At 35.4% G+C, this 13,328-nt stretch overlaps 1 protein-coding gene across 7 annotated transcripts in view; it reads left to right on the top strand.

Annotated features, from left to right (window-relative positions):
* SYT14 (synaptotagmin 14) overlaps window positions 1-13,328 on the top strand; it is a 92,923-nt gene that overhangs the window by 48,396 nt on the left and 31,199 nt on the right. For all 7 annotated transcript variants that reach the window (XM_074537135.1, XM_074537136.1, XM_074537134.1 and 4 more), the window contains 2 exons: window positions 10,700-10,968; window positions 12,806-13,255. In XM_074537135.1, the coding sequence (XP_074393236.1) occupies window positions 10,700-10,968; window positions 12,806-13,255 (719 nt within the window). The remainder of the gene's footprint in view (window positions 1-10,699; window positions 10,969-12,805; window positions 13,256-13,328) is intronic.

Below are 13,328 nucleotides of genomic sequence, written 5' to 3'. Positions count from 1 at the left end.
GAAGTACAAGATATAGGATATTTGAGAAACTATTTTAATAAAAATATTTTAACACAGTGAATAATTTTGAAGTTTTCTATTTGAACATCAGTGTTTGTAAGGAATCCATCTTGTATTGCAGTGCAATTCTCCACATTATTTCCTCTGTTGCTATAGAAACTAATTCTAGTGCAGCTGTGATCGCTTATCAAAATTCTAATGTTTCAATAACCATTTCTTATTTTGAGTTATTTAAATAGCCTTGTCTTACTTTGAATCAAACTGCACATTTCATCACTGCTGAATTGTTGACTGGTCAAAATGTTAATGCAAAGTGAAGGCAAATGCTGTGGGGTTGTGGTTTGGGTTTTTTTTTCTTTTTGCTATCTAAGCTATCATACTTATTGTTAAAGTTGGAATAACAAGCAAATTAAGGCTCTTTTCACTTGTTAAATTTCAAAGGTCAATATTTGCTGTCTAACATCAGCATTTTGTAATGCACATTACTTCCTCACTGTAATCTCAATTATATTTAATATTACATCAACCTTACATGGTTACTGGTACATGGCCATGGGGATGTGTGTATGTGTGTATATATGTGTGTTTACATATATGTGTGTGTAAACTATTTTTAAGATGTTTTTAACATAAAGTATATGTGTTGCTGTTTCCATTTTGTTGAAATAAAATTTTCAATGATACTATAGTAGAATGCCACCAGTTAGCATAATATTCTGGATCTCTTTTGCTTCTTGTATTATTTGTTTATTTGCAATGAAGTTTGGGGTTTTTTTTTTAGTGTCAGTAGTAGTGGATTTCGGGGATTTTTTGTGGGTTTTTTTGGCTGGTTGGTGGTTTTGTTTGTCTGATTGTTTCTAACAATGGAAGTGCTACACTGGTAGGTCATATGTATTTAATGCAGGATGCAGCAACGTTCTGATTTTGAACCATGTTAAACATCATTCTGCTGAATATGTTTTCAACTGTAAGACTAAGACCTAAAAACTTCACTGACACCAAATTACGAGCAAGGATGTGATGGTAATTGGCCTGGAGTCATGTGTTGTGTATTTCTGCTGCTGTAGCTCAGCTACCAAAATGTTCCTGCAGTACTTTTCAGGATAATCACTAACTTTCTAATGAGCGTACACTAATTTCATGTAGAGTGAAATAAATAATTTTCAATTTTGAAATTATCATACAAACATTTTGCAGCTGTAGCTGTCAGACTTTGATTACTAATTAACTGCTCTGCACCACCTTTAAGTTTCTTATTCAGCAAGCAGCATCAAACTGTAATTTCAAATTAGATATATAAATTTTTCCTAGTGTAAGAAAGGTCTATGAGAAAAAAAAATTATGGATAGGAATATTTTCACTCTGTGCCAATGGCTAGTGGGTTTGTTATTGTGAGTATAAGACCATGACAACACCATTTTCCAGATAATGCTTTGGGAAGTTCAGTGTGTTGAGAGTGACTGTTCCTGGATTGTTCAGTGCTGTTTGTTTGGGTGGATGACATGGAAGAGCAGCTCCTCTCCTGCTGTTTGCTGTGGGCTGAAGCATCATGCTCTAGCTCTCAGGAGCCCTTATGCAGCTGGGCCACTGTTTTCTCATCCTCATAAGCTCTTGCTTAGCTCTTATGGCTGCTGCTGGGGCTGAATGAAAATATCTTTACCAGCCAGACTCATATTCATTTAGTCTTGTCAAAATGCAGAAAGTTACCTATTTTGTGAGTTGTATGACAACTGTGGAAACATAGCAACGCCTACCTCATACATTGCATGGAAGCCTAGTAAAGCAGCTCGTCTGTATCAGTAGGAGGTCTCAGAAGCGCCGCAAAGAAGTGCAAGAAATTTAGTTTTGAATAACTGTGTTTCTTTATGCCTGGAGAAACTTGTTTGAGGCCTTGCTGGAGTGAGCAGAGCAGACTGACATGCTCCCTGCTGGTTAATCTGTGCCTTTTCTGTGAATTCTTAGCCCTCTTACTGGGTGTGTGAAGGAAAGATACGTTGGATTCGAAGCCTATCCATTTCCTGTGATTTCACAGTGTCTATTTTGCCTTTCTTTTTCTGTAGAGTTGGCTCTGTAAATGATACCAGAACCATTCCCAAGCGAACTTTCTACAGATGCTAATGTCTGAAAGGTTTTAGAGGAGTTCTTGACCCTCCACAGACAATTTTCTTCTATTGTTGACCTGTTAGGTGCTCCTGCAAACTGAGATCATAGTAGATTTTTTCTGGGTTCTAGCTGCTTTTTTATTTAGTAAAGTTTTGAGAACAAAACAAAACAAAATCTGATTTTTCTAGAATGTTTTTACCAGAAATACTTTAATATACTGCAGGGAAGGCAGTCCATTTTACTAGAGCAAGTTACTGAGCCAGTGTGTCAAGGAAAGTGCCTGAATAGATAAGAGAAATCAAGGTCCTTTGCAATTCTAGGATCTGAATAAATAATTACCACTGTCTTTCCACCTAAAGGAAGAATAACAATAAATATAAAATATAAATGCAAAAATAAATGCTAATTGTGGGAAGTGTCTTGCCTCTCCTGGAATGTGACTATCTGTGTTCTCTAGGTTGTGCAGATTTTCACCTACAAATATGGATATTTCCACTCATCAGACATCACTGTTTTCCCTTTTATCTCTTTGCTCTGTTGACAATGCTTTTTTCTCAGATCTGAACTACTTTTTTGCATGTCATATGTTGTTTTATTTTCCCATTCCTCCACCTTTCTTCCTCTGTCATTTTTACTTTGTTATTTTACCTGTTTGTAAATTTTCATTCCTGCTTGCATCTTGTCTGTTCTTTATTTCTCTCTTTGCACATTCTCATTTTCTATGCAGATCTACTAAACTTTTCTCTCTTTATTTCTTTTCTTTGTTTATTTGAAAAAAAACACTCTTTTTTTCCCTGAATCACTGCACTACTTTCTCCTTTTGGCTTTTTTTCCCTTATTCCCTGTACCTTTTTTCCCACCCACATGATTTATTTTTTATTTTCTGTTCCTTCTCTTCCACTGCAAAGCTGATGATATTGGAAAATTCTGTGGGGATATATATATATGAGAGGTTTTCATGTTGATGGTGTTATATTTATGGTAATTTTTCATTTTGGTGGTGGTATTAATTTTAAGTGTATTTTAGATTAATAATAATTTTAAAACCTGAAGTATAAAAAATAAAAATTAAAACAAACAAACAAAACCAAACCCTCAAAAACCAACAGAAGTGGCTAGAGTACTAGTTGTAAAATACTTGGTTTCTGTTTTTCTGTTCCACAGTTCTCTGAAAGCTTTCTGTGATGAGGGGCACATCTTAGCTAAATTCGCAGCAATCTTTATTGTCTTGTTTTCAGCCTGTACTTCAGTTCTCCATCCATAAAATGCCAAACCTATTAACTTCTACTATTATAACGCTACCATAATCCACCATAATATATATTTCACTTATATCTATGTTACCAGCTGTGAGATAGCCAAATTGTGATCATATAGCTAGCTGAAGTAGATGGGCAGAAAATTTAAACCCTACTGAAAGGTTTTAAGCATAATCCTTGTAGTGCTGCTTTGTTAGTAACTCACTCCAACAGAGAATCCTTTGCAGTCAAAAATGCTGTGAAAACAAGGCAGAGGAATCAAGCGTTATGTTCCTATTCTGTAAGCAATTCTTGATGCAAAGTATCTTTTATGGTTCATTTTCACCTGTTTCTATTTATTAGAAAGCTTAAATGGTAAGGAATTTTACACCCTTTTTTTAAATTGCAAAATGCAGTTACCAGAGTAGAGGTATTTTTAAGAAACCATGAAGTTACTGCATTTTAAGTTGCAGAAGGAGTTCTCAATAAGAGAGGAGTTTTATTTTACCTATAATAAAAGTATGGAAAAAAGAGTGATGGAATTCTGATACTTAAATACTGTAAGTATTGTATATACTGCTGAACACATCTTGTGTATATCAGTAAATGAATTAAGATCTTGAAAGGGGAGTTTTGTGTCACTTTGAAAACTTTGTATTTTTTTTGTTTTTGTCAAATATAAAACCAAATGTGCCTGAAATTAGATGCAAAGACATTATAATGCTTGAGAAAATTATCCACACAACACGTTAATCTTGCTTTCTAATCATGCTTTGTTTCCTCATTTGAGACTGAATAGAGTGCGAGCAGGAACATTACAGGAATATTAGCTGTGTGTTACAATACTTCACTGGGAATTGATTTTAGACCTCTGTGGGATCTTTTTCACCTTTTCAGTACTTCATTGCTGCTCAACTCCTGTGCTTAATACCACAGCTGTAGTAGAATTAAACTGGACTGGAATTTGAGCTTTAATTGAAGGTGATAACTGTACTCAAAAGAAGTATAGCAATGACAGGAAAATATTTCCTATGCCCATATCCTGCTGCTACTGTTTGGAGGTATGAGGGAGGTGCTGCTGTGCACATACTGCTGAGAAATTGGGGTTCTCAGGGGCCTGGGATGCTTTCTAGTGGGGGGAATTTTCAAAGCTTTTAGCTGTTAAGCTCTGAATTTCCCTAAAGCATCCATAAATGCTGGTGAGAAAGCCGAATTTGGGAGAATTTTCACAGAGATGATAAAAGGCATTTCCTTGTCACCAAGATACTCCTAAGATTTCAAAGCTGGTTGTCAATCACCCTCAGCAAGCAGGACTTCTAGCATATTTTAAAAGAGGGAAGAATAAATAAAAGGAAGATTCTGTGGATTCATTTAACTTATTACCTTTTTGGAAGTGATATTATTCTAACAATTTTGATAACTTGGAAAAAACAGTGAGCAGAGCTGCATAAGAGTACCTGTTCATTTATTAAGTTAGTCAACATAGTGATCTGAAAAGTATTGTAAAGGAAATTTGGCTGCTTATAAAAATAGTAAAAGTGTAACCAGCATCTAAATGGAAAGGAAAATACATTTTTCTACCTGAATGGGCATATGCTTTATCTGAGGAAATAAAATTATGGAAGGGGAGGCAAACAATTTCAGTTCTTAAAGATCACAGCTTTCAAAAAGCTTTAGAGCTGAATGGGTCTCAGAAAACAAGAGATTTTAAAATAAAAAAAAAGTATTCTGGAGCTTGATATATTGATATTCACGTCAATAAAAGATGAAAAATATTGAACCATTAGGTTTAAGTATTATTTAGATGTATTCTGGACAACTGAAAAGTAGAAATATAGAACCAGGTAGCAGAAATCCTTCCTATTCCAATTAATATCAATGCTCTATAAGGAACCAGAGAATGATACGTAAATTGAAAACAAATTAATTCAATAGATGGCAATGTATAATTTTCATTGAAAGACAACCAAAATATTTGGGAAGGAAACAAAAGAATGTCTTTGACAGCTAGTTCATGATAATGCTTTTAATAATGTATTTGTACTTAAAATGTTATAAATGGCACTAATTTTGGAAATAGACTTTTTTTTCAATAGTGCTGGGCTCTTCTGTATTGCTCCGTAAAACAGACCATAAATTCTTACAAATAAGAAGTGCTTTAGTAAGTACAGAGAGCAAAGAGTAAATTTCTTTTTTAGGGAAACAAAACACAGCTGTAATTCTACAAGCTCAAGATGGAAACAGACACAGTAAAAAAAAATACTATGTGTGTTTCAGTTGGTCTTAGACCTTTCCTGTGGAAGAAAATTGAAGTTTTAAAGACTGGACATAAAGATAATTCTATAATTTTGATTTTCTTTATTTAAAAAGCAAAAGAGAACATTTTTATTGCATGAATGACCAGTAGCATTAGCTTGAGCGAATGAGGAAAATGCAGTGCTAAAAGCTTCACGTGACATCAGGTGTAAATGACAGCAATGCTGTTTTGATTTCCACAGATCTAGGAGTAAGCTCCTAGTGTATGGAATTTTGTAAAGTTTAGGAAGCAGAGTTATCTATTAATGGAGAAAAAAGACCCAGTCTCACAGATACTATACTTTTTCTTGTTTACAGTGAATTGTCTAATGTAGAAGATAATTCAGCTGTGAATAGAAGTCTAAAATGTGGCAAATGCAAGAGGAAAGCAAATGCAAAAAGAAATAATTTTTTTTCTGTTGTACGCAATAACATCATACCACTCCTATATTCCCCTTTTTTCATAAAGCATGACTCATGCCACAACTCTTTTGGAAAAGAAATAGAATAATGCCAAGGTAATTTGTTGTTCTGTGAAATAATTTGGGTTTTGTCCTCACAAAAATGCATGTAAGCTTTTAATTTTAAAGGAAGGAGAGGCCTGAGGTTTCATTCAATATTTAATGTTTATATTTATACTCCCTGTAATGTGGGGTAATTCAGTCAACATAATATTTTTGGATAGTAGAAAAGTTCAAACATGAAAATTCCATTTGGACTGTCTGTGCTGCCTATCAGAAATCTCTAAGGGTATTTAATCATTCAGAATAAGAAAGGTTTCTTTAATTTTTAAACATGTATTTCATTTTATGTTTTATTTAAATTGTCTTAGCATTTACATAGAACCCCTTGAAGGCTTGAAAACTTGAAATTTACGTTTGATTAAAAAAATAAATAATTATCTAGCAGAGTATGAGCAGGGATATATTAGAGAAAGGAAAGGTACCATTGGAGTATGAAGATATTCTGACAATTACAAAATATGACTTGCAAAAATTACTGATTTATGAAGTGATTATTTATTTTTAAAGGAACTGGAAGCCAGATTCCAATAGGGGTGTTGTGATACTGTTGCCTCCCACAACAATGTGAATTTTTAAAGAAGTACTGTACATGAGGAACTCGAAGCTGCAGAAGTGTAGTTAATTATGGCTTATGAGACAGGGGAATTAAAGGCACAATGGTAGTTTCTTTTTCCATGTTAAGAGATGGGTGTTCTTGGAATTACTCAGGAAATATGGGCTAAGGGGGACTGGGTTGGTGCTGCTGCTGTGAACCTTTGGGAAGCATAATTACAATAGGAAAGTATTAATGCTGTAAACATGGGAAAAGGACATCACCAGCTGCACAGTGGGATGTGCAGCCTGGCATGGTCCATGAGAGACCGGAACAAAGAGGAGAAATGAGCAGCTTTGGAAGAAGCAATTTCAAGTAGCAACTGAAAACCTAAAGCATTTCTTATGATAAAATTTTGCATCTTTAAACTTTGATTCCCTCCCAGCAAAACGACTGAAAATTTTCTGGATTTTCTCACAGTTACCAATTGTATGTTCCAGGAATGCTCAGTTTGGCCTAGGTTGCTGTGTCAGATTTAACTTGTGAGTCTCTTGAGGTTGATGCCAAGGTATGTATCAGCCCCTTTCCCTTGCAGCCTGTCCTTCAGGGGCTTAGGGAAACAGATGACCCTTCACTGCTTAACAAGCAATACTAAAAAGAAGATATTTATTTACTTCTGACTTAAATGTGCTGATGACAGTTTACATGCTGTAATCTCTGAGTCTACCAGCAAAATGCTAACTGCTCAGGTTTGTCAGGTATTTTGTTTATTTCTGTTTTCTTCAGCTATTAAGCAAGGTCCTTACTATCACCATTAAGTGACTATTTTCCCAGCTGACTGAGGGAGGATGAAAACTTTTATTAAAGCAGTTACCCCTTTAAAAAGTGTTATTCAAATCTTCCTATTGACACCAATACACTGTACTCTCAGTACTCAAATACTCATTACTAAACAAATTTAGTTTCACTCATATCATGAGAATGCCAAGTATTTTCACATACTTTGGGTGGAGAACTGAATGTACGATTCTATCTTTCTATTCTTCTTTCTTTCTATTTGTCTTTTCTCTGTTATGCCATTTTCTGGTTGGTAGGAACCTGGTAGACTAAACCTGACTTGATTTCTCCGTGATTGTATCTTACATCCAATTTTGGGGCATATGCTGCCTTGTTTTTTGCCCTATCTAGTCCAAGGTGATGTGGTTATTTAATATGATTAATTCAATTTACAAATGAATTTACAAAAAGTATTTTCTATGTGATTTGAAAATTGCATAGAAGCAATGCAATGATTAATTTTAGATTTTCAGTGTACCCATTTGCTTGTTAACTCTTTAGCAGCTGTTATTAGTCACATTCAGTGGTGTTTGGGAGGTATTCCTTGGCTTTGTCACAGTACTGAAGTATACATAGCTGTGTCCAAAACTTGCACCTTAAATAAAAGGTATGAGGTATGTAACACACAGGGGTTTCTTGTGTAAATATGCACACATTTCAGGTCATCTTGCCTTTCAGCTCCAAATGTTCTCCAATACAATTCGTGATAAGCCAGCAAGCACTAGCAGTGGTTTTGTACTTTAAACTTTGATACATATGCAAAATTTTTTTAGACAGGTTGTCACTACTTCTAAGTAATTTTTAAGGAAAATACCCAGGATCAGATATTTAGTATTGCTGTATTCACTACTGTCTGTGATATCACTTGTCTTTGATATAATCAGTCATTAGAATGTCTCGATGGAATTCAAATCTTCATGGTTTTCAAAGAACCGTAGCAAAAAAATTTCATTTTATTGCATCATTTACTGTGAGGAGGGGGAAATTAAAATGAGACAGTTTCACCTTGAGAATTAATTTGAAAACTTTTATATCTTTTTTTTTTTAACAGAAGGCTGTTGTTCAAAACCAGTTTATAATCTAGACAGAGGTGTCTCTAGATTTTTGATCCCAGATACTTGTTTTAAGAATTTACATGCTATTTCAGTTTGTTAAACTGAAATTTGAAAAATATGTAGTTAAAACCTGCCCCAGTGTTTTAGCTTTTTCTGAGATTTTTGAGTCATAGTTGGTTAATAAGAATTTTGTTTTCACTTCTCCCATGCCTACATTAAAAGCACCTTTTCTGTCACACAGCCTGTACAGTTTTCCCATAGGGACATATAATGGAGTTCATCAAAGTGAAAAAAGTGAGTCACACAGTCATTTATTTACTCATGTAAGACAATAATGGTGTTGATAACTACCTGGACACATTTTCATTTCATTAGATTATGGAAAAGCTGTGTTTTAAAAATTCTTCTCTGATTTGATGACAAGTGAACAGAAAGAAACTCAGGGCTACCAGGTTGTTACCATCTCATTTAATGCTGTTTGTTGCCTTTTGGCAACAATGAGAAGAAATGCTATTTTTCTGAATTTTCTAGAATATTTAATGATATAGATTAGGACAAGGAAGTCCAGTTTTCATGGTATAGGCAGTCAAATGATGCACATCATTATTTTATTATGATTAAAATATCAGTTTAGATTCTATGTCTATCTAGTTTCATGGGCATGAGTTGCCTAATATTCATAGGTGAGGTTTCATGTTTTTCTGCTAGACAGATGACTACAACTCAAGTTTAGAATTCCCTGCTGTCTGTTTTGTTTTCCAGCCCTGAGGGACTGGAATTTCAAGAGCTAGTAGCACTGGCTCACTAACAGCAGAAAACCTTTTGCAGGAGTGCTGGAACAGTATTTTGGAATCATTCTGAATGGCAGACTGGCTCTGATGGGTGTATCAGAGATGAGAAGGTTCCTGACAGTGGTTTCATCTTGTGGGAGTGTTTTAATTACTTTTTTGCTATGGTTCTTTTAGGAGCTGTTGAAATAGAGAAGAGCCCTGCATTCCCCAGTTAATACTTTCTTTAACTTGCTTGTTTGGTAGGTTTTTCTCTGTGTGAAATGGTTATGTTTGACACCATAAAGCATTTTTGATTTGAAATTTTTATGTATAAGGTAATTCTTTATGTCAGGGACATTGAAATCTTCAGAGAAACCTCTACAGAAAATGTAAACAAAATCTGAGACAGTTCTTTACCTGTCCTTGATATTCCTTTCATTTCAGCTGCTGCACACCTTGCTGTCTTTTCCCTATTCCACTCAACTGTGTAATGCTGCATAGTAAAATATGAGATAAAAAATTGAAATGTAATTTTTTTGAATTAACTTTCAGTGTCTGTAGCCATGCATCAGGTTTAATTTCTGAGATGTATAACCTCATTTGTATCTATCTATCTATCTATCTAGTGTGAAAAGCAAAGATGGTCAGCATCAAGTATTCATCCCAAGCACAAGATTGCTCTTGATCTCTTTTCCACTGTCTTTAGTGACTAGAGGTAGTGTGTAACTTCCAGACACTGGATATGTACCCTTTAGTTGTCCTTAACAAGTAATAAGGAATCTGAGACATTGCTTCACATGTTAAATTCACTGGTGAGCAGAGTTCATTTGTGTGAAAGGTTGTCTTTTTTAGTACCTTACTTGTCTTCAGAGTTTAATTTAGTATCTCCCTGGTGGGGAACTGCATGGGAGGCAATCAGCTTGATATCATGGCTTTAGGGACTGCATTTTGTTTCCATAATTGGCCTACATTCCATCTGCACAGAATCTGAATTAAGATATCCAAAGGTTTTTGCAAGGTAAGCATCCCTGAAATTCAAGCCTTGAATTTTTGTCATGTCATATCCGTACTATATTTATTTCCATGTGGTTTGCACAATCTATTCTGACTATACACTTAAAACTTTGCTTTTATCTAAATTTCTTTCATCTGAGAGATCATTCATTTCAGTTTTGAACATTTTTTTCAGTAGTATTTTCCATCTGATTTGAAATGTAAAGTTAAAAAAAAAAGCCAGACATAGATTTTTAATTCTCTGTCCAGGCATTTAGATTTACATTTTCCACAGAAGTGTTTGAACAGTGAACAATCAGAAAGTAAGCAAAGCATTTTCACTTATTCTCAGCAAACTGCATTCAGAGGATGAGAAGAACACCTCCACTGGATGAACTGCAGCCACCTCCATACCAGGATGACAGTGGCTCCCCTCATCTTTCCTGTACGCCTTCTGAAGTTGGAGACAGCAAATGTGAATATTCCCAGTGCAGCAACAGCCCAAGGTGCTCATATAAGTGCCCAAGTGAGGGAAGCACGGGACACGAAATAGAAAGCTTTCATAACAAAGGGTACGAAGAGGATGTTCCCAGTGACAGCACAGCGGTTCTTAGTCCAGAGGTAAATGGAAATAGCTGAGCGTGGTGAAACACTTCTTTAATCTAAAGATCAATGCACAGTTATACAGGCACTAATACTCCTGCTCATTTAATTAAAAAAAAAAAAAGTAGTTTGTCAGAAAATAGGACACTAGGATTTCAGATTGCTGTAGTTGCCTTTGTGGCATCTTAGCTTTCAAACCAGCTCCCTGTAAGAGTGAATTATTTTTTAAACCATTTTAAACCAGTCAGAAAATTTCATCACACTGTAAAGACTGTAGTCGAAATTCTTTCACATGGTTTTTCAGGCAACATAAATAAACTTCTGTTAATGCTTTTTCAAACTGAACACCCCATAATGTAAAATAAGTTTTATGAAAAAAAAAATGGCAAAGGATTTTTTTGATGCTGTTCTTGTGATTTGGGCCACTTGATGTTCCTATTTTTTGCTATAGATTCTAATGATAGATATGTATTTTTTTATATGAAGAAACCAACTTTTTTGATGCTTATTTCATTGAAATGCCTTTAACAACCAGTTACTGTACTGACATCTATGGGTGAAGTCTAATTAGTGATGCCATGTGCAGAAGAAGCTCTTTTGCTACAAATTTGTCTTTTGTTGCGACCAGAAGCTTTGGAGTGCATGTTAGAGCTCAGCCCTGATGTTTCTGTCTAAGCAGCCCTGTCGGTAATTGGTGTTGTGTATGTGGGGTGTTGGTGCAAGGTCTGGAAGGCCCAGCTGCAAGCCCTTCCCACTTTGTGTCACTCCAGACGTTAATGTAAGCATTTTCAGTAAGAACTGAGAATGCTGCCAATGTTTTTTTATAGCCACTCAAAGCTTCAGGAGTGAAGCCTTTACAGGAATGCATTCCCACAGCTATCTGGCAGCCAGGTTAAAATAAGAACATTTCTTAGCCCAGAAGGCTTTGTCTTGGCATCTATTTGTTCATGTAAACAAGCTTATCTTTGATAATGTGAAGACACACTTGAAATAGCATTGTTTTACGTACTCAGAATAATTTATTGTATGAGCAGTGGGTTGACCTGTACTTGTAAATATTTTCTGTTTCAGTATCCCTATCAAACTGGCTGTTGTAATTTTATAGGGGATCAGTACTTTATTCAAAATTTGAAGTGACAATAAACCATCTGAATTTTAAGTTTAAAATACAATTTTAGGATTGAACATGGTTTACAGAGAGTTCAGAAAATGAATTCAAAACAGATACATCTTCTATAGTTCTGGTAAAATTACATGAATAAAGCCTTGAGAGTGACATTCTTGGCCATAGCAGAGGGGTTGGAACTAAAAGATACTTAAGGTCCCTTCCAACTCAAATTTTTCTGTGATTTTATGTTTCTATGATAATTTTTGGCATATTCATATAATTCTTGCGGACTGCAACAGGAGCTGTGTGTGTAAGGTTTGTAATTCCTGTGTTCTTTGCTGGCATCTCACTGTGCTCTCAATCTTTTGCTGTCTCTTCAAGCAGTGTAATAGGTGAGCTTTAAAATGTATGTGTGAAGTACGTGAAATAAGATGATTTTATCTTGTAACAAATGTATATACTTTTTAACATGTGAGGCACAGAAGCAGAGATCTTAATTCAATCTTAGTTCAGACTGATTGGCTCCTGGCTTTTGGTGGTATTGGCCAGGTAAAGTCTTGATTTCATCTTGACTGCCAGCCAGCCATCTCCTTGGGCTTTCAGTGCTTAATAACCTTGTTTAGGAAATGAACAAAAAGATCATAGTGGCTTCATATTGTCTGGAGTAAACCATAATTTCCATGCCAGATTTAATAATAGAATACAATACATAAATAAATAAATGGCTTTTTTTCTCTTCTTCTTCAGGATATGTCAGCTCGAGGATCATCTTCACAGCTTCCTAAACCTTTTGATCCTGAGCCAGTAGCTAAATATGGCACACTGGATGTGACTTTTGACTATGACTCACAGGAACAGAAGCTTTTGGTGACAGTGACAGCTGTCACAGACATTCCAACATACAGCAGGACAGGTGGAAGCTCGTGGCAAGTACACCTAGTTCTTCTCCCTATAAAGAAGCAGAGAGCAAAAACCAGCATCCAGCGGGGACCGTGCCCTGTCTTCACAGAGACATTCAAATTTAATCACGTCGAGTCGGAGATGATTGGTAATTATGCGGTTCGCTTTCGACTGTACAGCGTACGGCGCATGAAAAAGGAGAGGGTTGTGGGAGAAAAGATTTTTTACTTGACAAAATTGAATCTTCAAGGGAAGATGTCAGTGCCAGTGATACTGGAACCCTCTTACAGTATGCCTGTAAGTATTAAATGAGGCAGAATAAGAATGCAGTGAGATACAGTGTCCTGAATTCTGAATAAGAATAGTGTGT

This window comes from Zonotrichia albicollis, chromosome 3 (genome assembly GCF_047830755.1).
Source record: "Zonotrichia albicollis isolate bZonAlb1 chromosome 3, bZonAlb1.hap1, whole genome shotgun sequence".
Lineage (NCBI taxonomy): Eukaryota > Metazoa > Chordata > Aves > Passeriformes > Passerellidae > Zonotrichia > Zonotrichia albicollis.
This window is presented reverse-complemented; position numbering and strand designations above follow the sequence as displayed.